At 42.5% G+C, this 17,612-nt stretch overlaps 1 protein-coding gene across 9 annotated transcripts in view; it reads right to left on the bottom strand.

The window, feature by feature from the left end:
- LOC111247254 (uncharacterized) overlaps positions 1 to 17,612 on the bottom strand; it is a 218,675-nt gene that overhangs the window by 127,717 nt on the left and 73,346 nt on the right. For 8 of the 9 annotated variants that reach the window (XR_002672045.2, XR_015324509.1, XR_015324510.1 and 5 more), the window contains exon 2: positions 13,781 to 14,053. Coding sequence is in view for 5 of the 9 variants with exons in the window: in XM_022797942.2 (XP_022653677.1) it covers positions 13,781 to 14,053 (273 nt within the window). In the remaining 4 variants the exon portion in view is untranslated. Of the gene's footprint in view, positions 1 to 5,609; positions 7,188 to 13,780; positions 14,054 to 17,612 lie in introns of those variants that run through there. The other variant, XM_022797953.2, reaches the window with a different exon arrangement.

Genomic DNA, 17,612 nt, shown 5'->3' with positions numbered 1-17,612 from the left:
TAGATGAGGCCATAACGTGTAATAATATAGATAGTTTGATACAACAAAAAGTAAGATATCAATCAGTAGTTTACAATTGGCGCTAAATTCAACAAGGATATTATCCGTTAGAGCAAGCTCTGAAATATGCTTACATACGTCAATGTGATTTGGAGACGTACAAACAAGTGGCACCCATTAAAGCCATTGTTACCTACTATTTAAATAGACATCGTGATTTTTTGACAATATTCTGTACAGACGAAAGCGGTTTTCGAATGACAAGCAAATGCAGGAGAAAAAAACAGCCTAGGTGTCCATTCCTATTATGGAAGCTTTTAGAATACCTGACCATTGCCATCGAATTAATTTCATTAAAAAAAGCTGACCGGGGTCACAGATATCATCATTACTTTCCCTATTATTAATGATTGCGTGAAGATAATCGATAGGTACGAACAACACTGTTGCCTGCTTAGTTGGACTGCTACTCGTAAGTTCGCACGAAGTACCCATTGAGATGATAGGTCATGGCCAAAGTCTGTAGAGTGCCGGGAACGAGTAAACCAATAAAGCTACCATTTACCAGGTGTAGAGCTCTGTTGCGCAATTTATCGTCTATCTAGTCGACGTTTTGATACCAAACGAACAAGACTGACAAGAAAGACAATTTTCCTTAGTCATTACTCAGTCACAATACGTACTTTTCGCTATAACTAGCGCCTAAGGAAAATTGAAGCTGGCCCTTATGACTGCATCACTTAACCAGGGGTTACGCGCATATTGATAAAGCCGTTTTGAGGTCACGATAATGTCTGTCTTTTTTTTTTTGACATGCCCAATAGTTCTATTTTATCAAAGCATCTAAAGACATTGTCCTATACTGTGACATTATCCGAATCAGGAAAAATGAGGTCTACGTGTCAAACAGACAATCTTTCTAGACTGCTCGAAAAGTCAAGCCATGTGGTGGTATTTTTATATTAATTCTCCGTAACATCCCACGAATTCTATTGCAACTTGCAGGTTTGTCAAGCATGTAGACTCTCCAAACCGTCGGACCGCAGTCATTAGCTCAGATACTGTTGACCTAGTATGCGCCTGATTTACTACTCTGACCACACAGACTCAAGAGGGAAGATCACATTAATAACTATTAATGACAGCGAAAACAGCCCCAAACGTTTCTACTTTCAAGCTATTTGTTTTCTCTGTAGTCCCTAAGATTAATGGCGCTCGCCTCAAACCTTTGGAGTGGTTTGTGAGGACAGCCAAGCAAAAAAATCCTAGAGATAACAAAGCTTGGCAGCGCCCTGTACGGTATTGGCTTATCTCTCATAGAAGCAGTCGCGGCTGCTGTGAAGACTAGTAAATTCATGGGGAAATGAAGTGACGAACGTGAGAGAACGACAAGCTGGACTGCCGCTGGAATCCGTTTTTTATCGTTCAAAATATAAAGCTGTCTTTGTTCATGTTTTCGCTGCTCTCTCTGCGCGTGCTCTTCTTTCTCGGTGTTTCGATTTGTAGCTGCCTTAATGCAGTAAGTAATAGTTGCACATACTAGCACGCAGCGCTCGATCCATCTAACGTTTCGCAGCCATCGTACGTACACTGCAATGGTCGTAATAGCAGCCATTATTCAGTTCTTGAGTAATGAATTCAATATACTGCGGGCAGTGCGCGACGTCGAGAACGGCCATCTTACCTGGCGGTCCAATCCATAACGAGGCTAGTCCATCTCTAAAAGTTCCAGCTATACGAAAAGTGAAGCTGGCTGTTAGACCCATGCTATTCTGTGTACTAGTAGCAGCACGGAGGGGGCTAATTTCGGTGCCACACTATTGCAACCACCTCTGGGTGTTAGGTATAGCCTGACTTCTGCCTTGACAACTTCGTTTCGCTAAAGCAGCAGCAACAGCGCTAACATTTATCTGTGTTAGCGTAGACACAATACGACCCGCAGTTCCATGCGTTGGCCAATAAGTTCCTTCTAGCACATATCGGCACGGCCTTAGACCACTTGACTTGGTGCTACTGATAGTAATTGGTAGCTGTTTCTTTCGATTCTAGTAGCTGTCGTTATTCTACACGTGGCGCCTTGGGCGCCTCTTTTAATTTTGACTGTCCTATAATTAGGACAAAAAAGCGAGAAGCATATAGAGCAATCAGAACGTTCGCAAAAATATAAACGCACGTATGTATGTATATAAACGTCCTTACAGTTACCTTATAATGAGCTCACCAGTTCATTCAGAGTTGCAAAGAAGAACAAGAAGTCTGCATTTGAGATCTTTAGTTTTTTCAAGCCACCCTCATCGTCAGCAACATAGGGTCAAACTTAAAAAAAAAAAAAGTAAAAGCCTTACTTTTGATTTTGTGCGGATAAGGCGAAATCTAATCTTCACTCGAGAGGCCACGCGATAAAAGGGCGGTGCAATCACCAGCGGGCTATTTTTATCAGCAACGGATAAATAATAATTCTGATAAGAATAGTATCGTTCTGCTGTATTCAAAGAGGAAACATTGCTTTTTTTTGTGACTTAGGCTGACCAGGATCCTAGTGCGCATGATCGATTTCGTATACTATGCTAATATATGTGTGCCTCTCAGTCGGGCTGAGGCAACGAGCTGAGTCTTGGCCGCTTAAGATGCCACCGTTGATTATTTATGTCGACTTTTACGGCATCCTCTTGAGTATAACTGCGAGCAATTTAACGACATATGCCCGTTTACAGGCGTACTGATATTTTTCGCTGATAGTTCGTATGATTTTGCGGTTGTCTCATATCACAGTCGAAATGATTATGACTACACCGATCTTGCGCACACTATAGAACTTTGCCGATTTTCTGTTTATGATTCGTTATGGGCCCGTATAGCTGATAGCAGAGATCTTACTGGATGGGCTCAACTTGAAGTGTACACACAAGCATTTCCATCGTACCCCTTGCGTCCCTACGCGCTTGTTTATCCACCCAGGGCAAAAAGATACGCAAAGTGGTGCAAAAGTTTGCCCGTTTCATTTTCTATAGAAGGGACACAGGCTATGGCAAACTATCCGGCATCCTCACACACTGCCCGTCCAGCGGAAGCATTCGCAGTGAGGCAGTGCTTTGCTATAGTTAATAGCTATAGCGTTGATTATAACAGCCTTAGAAATACTTAACGTGTAGCACAATCCGAGTAGCGGCAGTTAGTCTCAATGTCCAATGAAGCTAGTAGAAAACGATAGCCGACGAAACGGAAGACACGATTGCAGCCTCTGCCTCTACCGATAGCATCATGCATAGACATAACATAAACATACAAATACAGATAGTTCATATCGTAGTCGTCTTTTAGCACGCTCCGTATACATACGTTTAACGTTGGATTAAGCAAGCAATGAAGCAGGCTTGAAACTATCTGTTTACATTTGCTACGGCAAGCAAGCATGTTTAATAGAAAAGTTCATCTAGGCTTCAGATTCAAAATGTGGTAATATAATAATAAGCTTAAATAAATAAAGAGTGGATAGCGAGTAGATCGGCAGAGTGATGAACATACGGAACGAACTCATCGTTCCGTTGCATTGCAGAACGTATCGTGCGTTCATACGAGATCGTGCAGCAACTCGGTTTTAGACATAATTATAAAATGTATCAAGTCGGGGAGGTTAATTAATTCATGAACCATACAGGGGTTCAGAGTCAACACAAGCATGTGAATTGTTACTGCCGCCTTCGTACCATGTTGGCATCGACCTTTGTCGTCTTTCCTGAATTTTATTTAGTGGAATATCTAAGCTTGATCCGAGCCTTCTTATCGAGCAGATAGAACATTTCGATAATAATTTTACTACATAAAAACGAAAAAAATAACAAACCAAACTTATCCCTCGGCAAAACGGTAGATCCTTGATGAGTTTGTTAAACAAGCAAGGAAGATTTCCTTTTGATAAGATTAAATATATTTTTAACCAAGAGTTTTCCGCTACTGTCCTTTGTCTCGTAGGTGCGTCACCATTTCCTTGTCTATTTAACCCTTTTGCCGATGTTATTTAAGATGGCCTTACCGCTGAGATTACATCGTCTATGGGCCTACAGCCTAGTTAACCAAAATATGATCACTTATGTGGTCAATGTCAATCAATGCAAACTCGTACATAAACTTTCACTACACGAAGAAAATGTACGTTTGGTCAGTAATCCAAATATCACATAGTGGATGTGTTATGGGAGAAATTACCCTCAACTATTTGTGCACAACTCTTATATATATATATTAGTACAACACCACTCCAAAAGCCCCCTAGATCTTCATTGCATTTCAATATAAGTAAGATATATCTTTTTCGCATGTAATTATCGACAAAACGAGCCTTGTCAGACTGTACTCGAACAAACCGGATCGATATGCCGTTTTATATCATTGAGCCAGATCCGCCTTTTTTTCTACAGCGTCAGGTTTTACTCCGGGAAAAGTCAGTGTGTCACACAATCGGATTCGCTATTTGTAACGATACCAAATTCCGTACGTGTCTATCTTACTCCACGGGAGCTAAAATGTGAAAGCTGTTATGGACTCCGTAATAACAAACGCAAGAACTTATGTTAAGGGTCTCTCGGAACAGACGCTAATATCGAAACACCTGTCTAGTTTACTATCTTTTTCGGGGTTAGTTTTAGCTTTCTCCCTGAGCCATATAGATAGATGGATAGATAGATAAACCATAAACCAAGCTATATTGATCCTTTTAATAATACGTCACACAAAAACAATCCTGTGACCATTTCCCTTCTGCTGAAGGTGTCTAAAATGCGACGATGAGTGTTTTATTGGCAGTTTTCTGCATCCATAAAAAGGAAATCATCATGCCAACGATGTGTTTTTTTAGCAGCTTCGTTGTAGCATTAGAAGAACACTTTTTTCGACAGATATCCGGCTTGTCATGTTCGAAGGTTACCTTTAGTTGAATAGCCAAGTGGTTCCTTACTAACAGCGTTCGTTTCGTAGGAGCCATAAGTTGTGAATTGTCGGTAACTTTAGGTAAAAATAGGGTACGCATCTTCTGTTGGCACTTCAGCACAACGCTGTATTTGCTTCCGATGTTCTTTTTCAAGCGAGAGGTAGACAATGAGGTGTCGCTTCGAATGAGATGCGCCTCAGGTGAATTAATAAGCTCCTCCCAGCCAAAGCGTGACACCAGTCACTTACGTCATCATCAATCAGAGACTATATGTAGAGCGTCTATATTCCTATCTCAACCTATTTACTAAACTACTTCGAAATACAATAAGGATAACGTTCTATATCTGTTCATCACTGGGCTTCGGCTTGCTTCGTGTCGCAAGTGTTTGCTGCTACAAGAGGCGTGTACGAAGGCATATCATTTATTATGAACACAAGTGCATGTTAAAGAACTTTAAATTCGAAAAAGCTTTGACAGGCGTGAGCGCACGCACACACACACGAAATTGTTGAGTCATGTACTTTTTCCCAAATATCGTCGTTTGTGTTGTTTTACGACGCTACGGCTGTACGCCGCATAATGGCCGCTTCCTCGCTTCCGTTTGAAAGAACTTTATTTACACCTCCGAGAAACCATTCCATCCATTTATCTATTGTTAAATACTGGTTCAAAAACTTACCAGGTTGAGCCCTTCTCGGGCCAGATAAAGTTCTGTAGTCGTCGTATCCAGTGGCTCTGTGTGAAATGAGTCGGATTGAAAATTCGTAAGCCAAACGAGGGAAGCCCGAAAATGGGGTAAGTTAAAGCTGTTCCTCACTGCCAGTCGAACGCTCACCCACACCCACGCGCGTGTAGTATCAACTGAAATCGATGACTACTTTTGAGATCAATTATCACTCGCTTCTAATTACACTTGGTGTCCTCTTCCTCTGCGCGCTTCGAACACGTTATTGCGTGCCAGGCTGCAAGCGACTCACACTCACTGACGCATCACTCCGCTTTACCCGACCGCGCTATCTCTGCCCCGTGATTGGCAATAGTTTTAATCAGAACTCGGACGAGCTAGCTATATGATACAATGCGATTCCTCTTGACTCTGTTTACAAGCAATACTTGATAATTAAAGTAAGCATCACAAGAGCAATTAGAGCTGGAACAACCTGTGACCAATAGGGATGGGATGTACCTGATGGTCTTTACTCAAATGAAAAAGTCAAGGACGTTGACTTCTCTTTAGCTTTTCATTTCTTTTGTCTTCCTTTGAATCCCAGTTTGCATTTTGTATCGAGACGTCTTTTTTCCAGTCTTGTTCTTTTTTTTCGCCAGATATCTAGAGGACAATAGCGAAGTGGCTAGCGTTAACTACTGTTATAGCTTGAACCTGTGAGCCTTCAACCTCAGCTATTAGTCGCTTAGTGCCAGTTGATTGACATTACCCGGTTTGTTTTCGGGGGCCCCCTAGTGGAACGTAACATCCGAGCAGGTGCAGCTTGCTGTATGCACGCGTCTGCTGTCTTAAAATCCTCCGTTCGTTTTTTCCCCTATTGTCGCTTTGTCCACCATCGCCACGAAACATTCACCATCAGCCACTTTTGATTTAGTACTTGTGCTCGACAGTATACTTAGTACTTAGGGAGCAGACGCACATGCACATGCACAGCTGACCAGTGACGGTAACACAGAGTGAGCAACGGGAACACGATTGAACAGCCGATGAGGGATGCCACCATACGAGAAGCGCCAAACAAGACGAACTCTCTTCGTGGAGTAACCTACAGCTTCATCTTGAGTATAGTTGTCAGAGCATTTTGCGTACAAACAGACATAGAATGAGGAATTCACGAGGCGTCGACTTTGTTGTCTACGACACTACAATCATTACTTTACCAGTAACAATGCTGCTGTGAATTCTACATAGGATAGAGTATTATCTCTACTCGAAATAGTTGTAACAAAGCGGCGATGTTGGTGAGGAGGTAGCGGTGAACCAGCAGCGGCAGCACTAGCAACACTTCGCTGTTTAGAGACCCGAAGCAGGCGTAACGTACGCTCACTTCGAAACAACTGAGCAACAAGCGGCAGAAAGTGGCGCTGATGAAGAACGACCCTGCGTCGCAGATCCTTCTGCTGGGAGTCAAAATACACCGAAGACGAAAAACCGACAGACGATGGGCCCGCCACAGCAACCAGTACGGCTACGAAAGCGGACGAGACAGAACTGAGCCACCGCGGCCGCCACAAGACCGCAGCGCCATCACCGGGGTGAAGCAAAAATGGCGAACTATCGCGCGCGTTGCCCTCGACAGTCGACAGGTGGAGCCACTGCGTCCATCGCCAACCACCTGCAGCACCCAGAGAACTTAGTATAGAAGAGGAGCGAAATACGGAAAGGTGGTGCAATGTCGGCCTCGAGGAGAAAACAAAATGTCACGTGGGGCCTAGGCCACATGTGGAGCGCAACTTCCCACCAAAAGTCAGTTAGCTCGTTGACTCAGACAGGACTTTCTCTCGTAATCGTGTGCCAACCTTATAAGTCTCCTTGCGATGAGCAAGAAAACCAATGGCGATAGCTACGAGAGCAAAGCGCCACGTAGTTTCCTGCTACTGATCTCTCTTTCTGCCTCCGTGTCATTTTTCTGCTATTCCTCCTGTTCCTATGCTCAAAAAACAATAGACACGGATAAGATAAATGGCTAGTGATCAAGACAAACTGTATATGGGTGTATATATGCGCATGTGTGTAGCCAGTGACTGGATACAGTGGGAAACATGCACAGCCGATGGGCGGCAGAGACAGATAACAAACAAGAAACAAGTAACGCAAGGGAATAAAACAAGAAACAACGGGCGGCGTCCAAAATCAGATACAAACACCCATTTAGGTCTATACTATATATGTCATACGCACTTTTACGTAAGTACATGGTCTTGCGCTAGTCAGACGCTATCAGAGGCGTAGATAAAAGTTTGTCGCAATCGCCCGTCTTCCTTCATTAAAAGTGTCCAGCAACAGAGCGACATGTGGTTGGCAGTATCGGTGCTGCAGTGTTGAAATATCGCAGCAGCAGCCCTAGGCTGCATAGGGCGTATCTCATAGACCGTGCAGAAGTGAAAAGGATACATACGAAAAAGCAAATTTATTTCGCATCCATTGTGAGAGAGCGGCATATAAGTTCAGCGTCAATGAATAAAATAGTGCATGCGCGAAACAGAAGGTAGCGTTGTACACTAATTGTACGTAGACCTCAGTAGCCTCGAGGAAGTGGCTATCGGTATATTTCGGGAATCAGCGTTGATAAAGTTAGCCCAGGTTATTAAGAGATAGTAGAATTCTAAGTGGTAATAAAGCAAAGAAAACACTGGCTAGCAGCAAGCTGCCATTGATGTAAGAACTTATAAGTCGTCTCGTAGTCTCGCCACGTGATGGTCGGCATATTCAATTTTGCTATTTTTACATAGAGGCGAAGTTCCGATGTGTAGATCCAAATTGAGATGTGAGAATATTTAATTCAGCGTTAAAAAGGACATCTTCCGTACACTTACTTCGAGCAACAAAAAGGATAACTCAACGCAATGCGGGTCCCAAAAAACTTCTGAGAAATTTCTAGCTAATTTTTTCCCCAAGCGTCAGTTTTCAGGAGACCAGACAAAATTCTGGTTCATAGTCTGTATTTTCTCAACGAAGAGAACGTAACAGGTGTGTTTTACATTGATTGGATTTCCACTTTTCAAGTCGCTTGTAGAATACTATATTATTAGACATAATATGATAGCCATTAGTAAACTAGGAAATGTCTTTGTCGAATGAACTAAATTTCTTTTTGTCAAAATCTTTTCGTACATGAGCTTATATTTTATGCAACTAGCTAGAATTATCCGATACTATTTTAACCAGGTGTCGGCGTTGACATGTCTTAGCCTCATGCATCGGGAAACGAATGTATGTAATTACCGGACTTTACACAATAAGTCTGCAATACTAGATTTTTAGGTACCTGCAATGGTGCCCTGCCATGAGATACAGGCATGCGACGGAAGCAGGTGTTTCGAGAACAGCCGTAATCCTAACCACCTATTTACTTCGCTTCTCGAAACTGGCTTGCTACTTAGAAAAGGCTTTACTGGGAACTGGCTGTACTGCAACGCGGATCTCATCTTTAGACAACGAAGTTGTAACAAAGGAAAATTTTCGCGCCATCAGAAAGGCGCCATTTTTAAAGCTCTCGTGTGCATTGTACTTCGACACACAGCGCACAACGTTTCATATACGGACTCTCAACCTTCTCAGGCGCCCTCTACCTGCCTAGCCACGGCCACAACTTAACCCTTCTCGATTGATCAAATAGCATAGCGATTCGTCGGCGTATGCGTAACGCCCTTACAACGTCTTCGATATAAACATTTATCGTAAGACTTCTATAGAATATGTATGTGCAGTGTCATGTTCACTCGATGAATTTGTCCCACTTGACCTAGATCAATTACACGATGTTGATTCGCCGTTCAATATATAGCCACTTAACATATCTGTAACAGGCTTTTTTTCGTCGACAAAATGCGAGGACGGTACAGATCCGAGAAGACCACAGTTAGTTTGTTTCGCATATATGGAAATGCTCAATCATTCAGTATGTACAATGTATTGGTTTGTATTCGGATTTTCTAAGGGGACATCGAATAAACACAGTAATTCGATACGTGCATCGTATGGCAGAAGGTAAACATATGTTTTCCGTAGGCAAAAATGCTATCATGCTATATAGATTTAGGAAGTTTATCTTCTGGCCACTGAAGATCGAGGATTAAACGACGGTCAAGGTCATTAAAGCTTCATAGTAATGATGTTGCCTAGTCATCGTTGGCTAAATGACAACAAGTATATAAGTTCGACTGTAAAGAGTATCAATGATTTCTGATGACAAACAACGTCAACGTACTAATCTTTCATGCTATTCTAGCAGCGTGATTAATTTTCCTCGTGTATCGGCCGTCGTTGTTTTCTGTTTGTCACTAGAATTGTTTCTTTTTTGCATTATCAATTACGGCTGTAGCAACAATAGGCGTGACGCCAGTGGCTGACAAGTTGCGCGAGTGAAGGTTGTTACTATTGAAGCTGTCAGCGTTGCAATTTGTGTGAGGACACGAACGCGAGAGCACGTAAGAGTCGACGAACAAGACATTCGAGGCTAAAACAGCATCACTGGCATAAGCGGCCCCTGCTTTTAGGATATCGACGCTATGATTTTACTACTAACGACCTCGGCTTTTTCCATCAGCTTCAGGGTGGATGCCATTATAGCTGCAATCGCGGCCCATCTAGTATACTATTGCCTATGATGCAGCTTCGAAAGAAGCAAAAGAAAAAGGTTCAACGACAGCTTCGGCGGTCGGTCGATCGCGGTAGCAACGACCAGTCACAGGCGACCAGCCTCAACGTTAAGGACAACTCGAGATACCGTTACTGTTGCCAGTTGAGAGCCTAACTTCTCCACCCTCAATATCACCGTCCCGTCAAATTACCACACCACAATTGCCTTGCGCTTACAGCACGTAACTAAACATCTATCTATCACGGATCCGCTACGCTGCCGTATGCAGCTGCTATGGCGTCGTCGACCAAAAGATGCACGTCAAAGTTAAATACGAGAAGTGGAACAAACTTGCGTATCATCATCGTCGACAGCAGCACGGATCATCCATTTCGCTGTCATTAGAAACTTGTAAGCTCATTATATGTATGCCTGTACCCGGCTAGAGGAAGGATCGTCGGTTCGTATATGCTGAGAACGGAGCACAGTTTCACATATGTATATATATACATATAATGCTAGGTTTTATTTGAGTTGAAAAAGGCACACGATCGCAGAGAACTAGTTTATTCTTTCACAATATTCAAGTAAAATTCAATCGAGCTTCAATCACGGGTGTATTGGAACCCGGTTACTGATAAATTACCAGTGTGATTCATCCTATGTCGAACGTTATTTGATGATATAACTAAGTACTTTATTATTATGAAGTTGACCAAACCCGTAGATTCGAGGCGACAAGAAAATGTAGCATATAGTCTTCAACATTCCGTTTTACACAGTGACAGTTAAAGGCGCCTGTTGTATTTTACATAATATACCACATGTTCAGTTCACTACTTCGGTTCGCGGGTTCCCACATCGTGCCGCCACAAGCTTAGGGTCACGTGATAATGTTACATTAGGAATTGCATAGCCCTTTGAAATAGGGACACGGGGCGTAGGTCAACAACGCCAATCTCAACTAAATACTTGACTGAAACAAAGTGGAATCGACAAACTGGTTTCCCTTGCATTGAATCATTTTTGAGCCCTTCATATCTACGATGAAGTTCAGGATAGCTTCCCGAAGCTTAGCGCAGTATAGCTTTTCTTAGAATACTATAATAATGCCCCCTAGCTAACCCGATATCATCATAAAAAATAGGAGCGCCCTAAATATCACACAGGTTCTTGTCCTAGGGGAAACGCCACAGTGGCTCCTGATAAGACCATTACAAATAAATGATGCAGATAATCCGACAGGCTGTCAATTCAGAGGCTTGTTAGAAGAGAGAGCATGTATATTCGGTTAGAATGTTCCTTTAGCTAATACAAGAGGAGGGACATATTTTGCCGGCCGCTGCCGTGCGGTACCACCATAAATAACCAGTCATCTGTATCGTGGGGTTAGGCTTTTGTCATCCCAACGGCGTACTAGGTTGCTCTGTCACAGACACCTTATCCTCTTACGATCCAGGTAAAATTCCACAATTTAGCACACGGACAGCTCAACAGCCAGCGATGCCACGCTAGCCTCCTTAGCCTCTTCCCCCGCATATCACCAGATTCTATGCATATTTTAAGATGCCTATGATTCACCTGTATTTTCTTGACGAGCAAGAGCTCTTTAGACAATGCTGCAAATGTTTAAATAAAGGATTTTGACCCCTATTTTGTACTGGGCGCTGTGCTGTGCCTTAAGATGACCTGCTTTCAGTCATTACAGCGAAGTTGGGCTAATTTTCCGTAAATCTTTTCCCTTTTTCTTAAAAAAATTCCGTTCTACCTTTAGGACTGGTTTTTCGTTTTTACCTCTGTCGCTTTACTCCAAAAAAAAGATTAAACAGATGATTGAGCCCAAGCGGATAGCCAAAACGAAGGTAACCCTACGTATTTGAACGCCGCTTGCTTGCCTTTACGAATTTCCCAGAAATTCGACGAGACTTAAACGAATTTATTCATAGACAATGAGATCTGGGGCGTAGCTCGAGTTGCGTTATATAGTCCACGCTGGCGCCCTTTGATTTAGGGCGGGCGACAGGGTGGACTGCGGAAGACGAGCAGGCACAGTTGCTGTATTTTGGCTACAGCCATTGCTGCTGGTGCTACCACTATCAATTTCGAAAAACAGCAACGGCGGTACAATGGCAGACTGAAAAAGCTGGACGCGATAAAGTGCTGCTAGGCAGGAAAGAAGCGAACCAGGCCGAAAAAAGGCGAAAGTCGGAGATAAAAGGACGGAAGAAGGTATCGGTCGAACGAAGCACACTGTAAACGATTGTGCTAGCTCTGCTGGCTTGTAAAAGCAACACAAGACAGTGATATAGTAGCGCCGACGCCAATGGTGGCCGTAAGAGCATTTGGGGGGTTTGGCAAATAAATCGCTTGTTAGAGAGAACAGCAGGCCAAATGGACTTCTGCCCAACAGATATGCGAATACTCAGCCGAGCAATCAAAAAATAACACTTTTCTATCACATTGAAATGGAAACACCTGAAAAAATGTCACCGAAAAAAAAACTTAGAGGATAGAAGCGAATGCTGTGCAATAGATGACGGACCATCATCATCAATGCCTCTCTTGTTGTATGCCTTTTCCCCTTAACATCCCACTTCTACATAAAAGTTTCCGTACAACCAGCGCACTCCCTGAAATCGCAACCCGATTCTGTCGTTGCTGCTGGCGTCTTCGAACACCGAGCACAGCTTGGTCGGAGCCATCACAATGAGCACGGAGTAGCTTATTAGCGTAAAGATATTTTGTTAAGCTTGGTAAATACAAATAGTATACAGTTTTATATGTTTGCATCTTTGTACAGAGTATACAATATAGCAAATGGAGCCAGCGCTATGGGCTTTTTGAAATTGACGATGCTGGAGGGAACGAAATAACAGACTGGAGGCCGGAAGGTGTGCGATTATACAACTAAAGGAACTGATTACAGTGGCAAAGGGAGCAATGTAAAAGTAAAATCACTAGGTTGACCCGAGCCACGTATGAAGACACTAAGTAAATGGAAATCATTTGCGTACGCCAAAATCACAACCTTATACGTGAGTTTATACTGAAGTTAGCTAGCTAAATACAATAGTTAAGTGTTCTGTGGTAAGCCTACGCCAGGACGAAGATAGAGACGCCTCGATACATCGGGAATTCTAAAACACGCTCTAAGTATACAGTACTCTCATCGAGCATAAGTATTTTTTATTATAGTAGTTCAGAGATATACAGGTATTCTTGATAGATGAACCAAATAAGCAAACTTGGTAGCGAAGTGATTCACAGCGCGCGACGAAATACTTCATTATATGTGATACTGAGAGATTTCAACGTTTGACATTAAAGTCCGCGATTGCTTAGGACTCATCAGTTGTACTAAGTTGTGACCTGAATATGGAACGGAATATGCCAGTAAATTGTTTTGTCGTAAGCTATCGGTATCAACGAACATCGAACAGAGGCCTATCGGATCGAATGCGCCGTTGTTCCTTCTTGTGTCTAAAGCTAATCAGTGTATACGATTGCCTGTTTTTTTTCTGGCCAAAGATAAAACACTCACAATTGCTTCTGACAGAGTACGCATATCCAATGGGCGGAGTTGTTGTTTGAACTGCTACCGGTATTCGTGGATCCGCTACTGGGTGACGTGAGGACTCCACTATCGTAGAGACGGCAGTCTTTGCAGACCTTCTTGCGGCAGACTGGGCACTGCACACCCCGGTTGAGAACGCGGCCCAAAGGAGAGAGGCACCGCGCACACGACCGTTCAGGATCGAGCCCAGGTCGCAGTGCTCCCCGCTTACGCAGACGTTGTAGTTCCGCTTTCAGGTGTCTGCAAAGTATCAATAGACGAAGGATACATGTAAGGGACTTCCGCTAGTGGAATGGATGAATGGTACACATAAACAAACAATTTTAGATGCGCGCCTACACATGGTACGACGAAAGGTCATTCTGAACAAAATCCTTCTCGTTCTTTCATTGCGAACGCGTTTTGGCCTAACTTAGGTCTGTGCGATTTGTTAGCTGAATAGGTCAGGAGTTGAAGTTCATATATCACAATGTTCGTTTTAAATCTCCAAAAACTTCTACTATTTTAGCTGGCTATCGAGCATGCAATAACTATTCAGATTTCAAGTGAGAGAGTATATTGCTCTTTTTTACGCCCTGTAAATACCTTGTAATACGGTGATCACTGCACACTATTATACAGCTAGAAAAGTATATGGGAAAAGCAACGATTCAACGACATCATTTTCAATCTGGATTTTCGACGTAACCGAAATGGCGTCATTATTCCTTGAAAACGGCCTAAAAAATTAATGTTTCATATATATTACTCTTTTTGTACCAGCTATATTTAAGAATAGTTATAACATGCTAGGATTCTCACTATTTGTGTAACGGACATGTAAATTCGGTATGATATAAAGATATCCCTGGTGTAATATCATTGGACTGTGTAGCGTTATGTAGAATATTTTTAGTAGACCACGATGAAGGGACAGCCAATAACGTACTTTATGGTAAAAGTTAATTTGAAAACCAAAAAAAAAAAAAAAAAAACAAAGAATTTTCTGAATAACGAAGATCGAGAAAAGAATGTTGGCCGGTTAGATCTAATGCGCATTGAACGCTCGTAGAAAATCCTCTATTTCACTAGCGGGTGCGCGATGGCAGGCGCCAGACTTTTAGAAACTCACATCAGCGAGTGAACGAAGGCGAGAAGCGGAGAACTGGCACTGGCTGTGGATGAAATAGGGTTTTTCGCCGCTACACGCAGGCCTTCTATTCTTATTGTAATGCAAGCCTATAACGGTGTGTCAGCAGCCGTTCTGTTACAATAGTCTTGTGTATTTCCTTGCTTCTATGCCCTTGTCAAGTCGCCGTCGTCCCAGAGTTTTTGATAAATAGCATAGTATGCTCCAATAAGTAACCTAGTGACTCTACGTAACTCTTTCAAGAGCGCGTCAACTGCCATCGTGCGTCCCATCAGGTGGCTGTATCACGTAAAAGCGTGTTTGGTGACAAATTAACGCCATGAGGTATCGAAGTCAACGATTATAGATATATTAGAATTACGATTTTGAGATCTAGAAGGTCGAAAAAGCTACTATTAGTGCTTCTGTATGCTGACTAGCAGCCCTCAGTTGAAGTGGTCTATGACGAATTCGACGATTCTGTGGACCGATACATCGACGAGACGACCGCAGATAGACCAACTACATGGCCGATTCCGTCGGGATTGCCTACAGAATGGACCATTTGCATGCTGGAAGCTTCCGTCCGCCGCAGAAACCATCTGCCGAAAACTAACGGAGGGGCCAATGTGCGCTTAATTTTAATACTGATTTGGTTTATAAAGCCTATTTTAAATAGTGTTTATGAATTTCGGAGGGCTTTGTACATGATTATGATTTGCATCAACGGCAATATTCCTCTATCTGGTTATACGATAAGATATGAGCATCGTCTATAGCTTCGTCCGCATCGGAGAGCAGAAGGCCTCTCGTTACGTTTTGTCGACTGCTCCGCCTTTTTTTTTTCTGGCAGAATATGGGCTAGCCGACTTATCTGTTTGTGCTGTGTCGTTCTGTTAACATGATATGAAGGCGACAACGTTAAGCGATTATTGTGGGTAGTGCTTACGTAAAAATTGTCGCAGTGTCTGACTGGCCATAGCAATATATGACTTTTAAGCGACGATAACGAACAGGCATCCGTTAGATTGCTGACAACAACGGTCTTAAACACTCTCTTCGGCTTTCATTTTACTCCGGATCAAGAGAATAATGGACATCATCTGTACAAATTAATGTATCTACATGCACATAATGTTGAATTTGAATGAATCATTTTCGCGCTGATACAAACAATGTAACTTTGATCTCACATAAAGTAATTAATTGATCTGATATTGCTAAAATTCGCACATATATTTTGTTTAACGGATTGATCTGATAAACATGTTTACAGTGAATCTGAGTTTCCGGTTAATTACTTTTGTGCACCGTCATTTCAGGGTCGTATCTGGTGGTGAAGCAATATCCATATTTTTCAAAATGAAGACGAAAAACATCATTTACTCAAATAAGAACTGTTACCTGCGGATAACATTACGTGTAAGCTTTAGCTGTAAGCTGCACATGAGAACAGTTTCTAGTGTTTTTTTTTGACGGCTTCTTTACGTCAGGAAGCGTCCTTCTAACGGGTTTAATGTAAAGTTTCTTTTCTTCCTCGGCAATGTAGTCGTCATCTACTTAAGCATTGGCAATGATTTAAATGCTCATAGAAATGTACACATCATTATAAGCTGCATATTGCAATTACCAGTGAGACCAGCGTACATAGGCAAATGGTCCTTTTGGCCTCTGCATAAAGAAGAAGTCACGCTACCCAAATCATTGTTTTCATTACAATTGTTACCGGAATGGATGAACTCGTCATTATGTGGAACAAAGATCTATTACATGACATGATGATGGAATGTATTATGTGAATACGTTAGGTCCCGTGTAATGACGACCATTCGTGCACAGGAATACGCAGAGTCCCCCCCCCAGCCCTCGTTGTTGCTTTCGGAGCGGCTACCCTCCATATGATAAAACGCTATAAGGCTCTTATTCCACAATGCGAAAAGTACGCCCAAAATCTTCTAATAAAAGGTCCAAGCCGACAGATTACCTACGCTCGGCAGTTTCTACTCGCTCACCTTCAGCCGATTTGTTCGCTTGCACTACTTTCCCGTACCATCGGATACTCATTATCTAATCCTCTAGCGTCCGTCATGTAGGCTTATGTTAACACATCACGAGACAAGTACGTAGATTCTCATGTGGCTGTTGTTTTCATTTCAATACACACGTAAGCACACAACTGTTTGGGTAACGACGAGCAGGCTCTCCTGCTAAATGACGGCGATCCTAGCGTGAATTTGAATGGAGAGCAATAGCCGGTATGTGGTTGTGGTGGTTGTTAGGTTACCTAAATTCCGAGCCTGTAAGGACCGAGTCGCGTTTTGCCTGGCCGGCGCATGATTTCTCATGTTCCTTCTACCAGTGATCCTCAGGCAGTCTACGCGATCTTAATAGGGTTGGTAATTTTGCAAAGCTTAGTAATTAGCTTTGTTCTGAAAAATGGTAGGTATACTTCTAATCAAACACTTCTGGGATTGGTGTTTAACAGGCAGAATATATGGATTAATGGCCTATGGAGCTATCTGGAATTCGTCATAACCATCGAAGTAATTAGAATTTTACTAACTTTATCTTCCCTTCAACTATTCTTGGCGACGCCACGAGTTAACGCTACGTTCACTATCCGCTTTGGAAACACATCAACATTTTATTACTAGAATACCCAATTCAGATGCCTTTTTATTCTTAGTATTA

The sequence above is a fragment of the Varroa destructor genome, unplaced genomic scaffold, assembly GCF_002443255.2.
Source record: "Varroa destructor unplaced genomic scaffold, Vdes_3.0 BEIS01000003.1, whole genome shotgun sequence".
Classification (NCBI taxonomy): Eukaryota; Metazoa; Arthropoda; class Arachnida; order Mesostigmata; family Varroidae; genus Varroa; species Varroa destructor.
The sequence above is the reverse complement of the archived record's forward strand: the minus strand, read 5'-3'. Positions and strand labels throughout refer to the sequence as shown.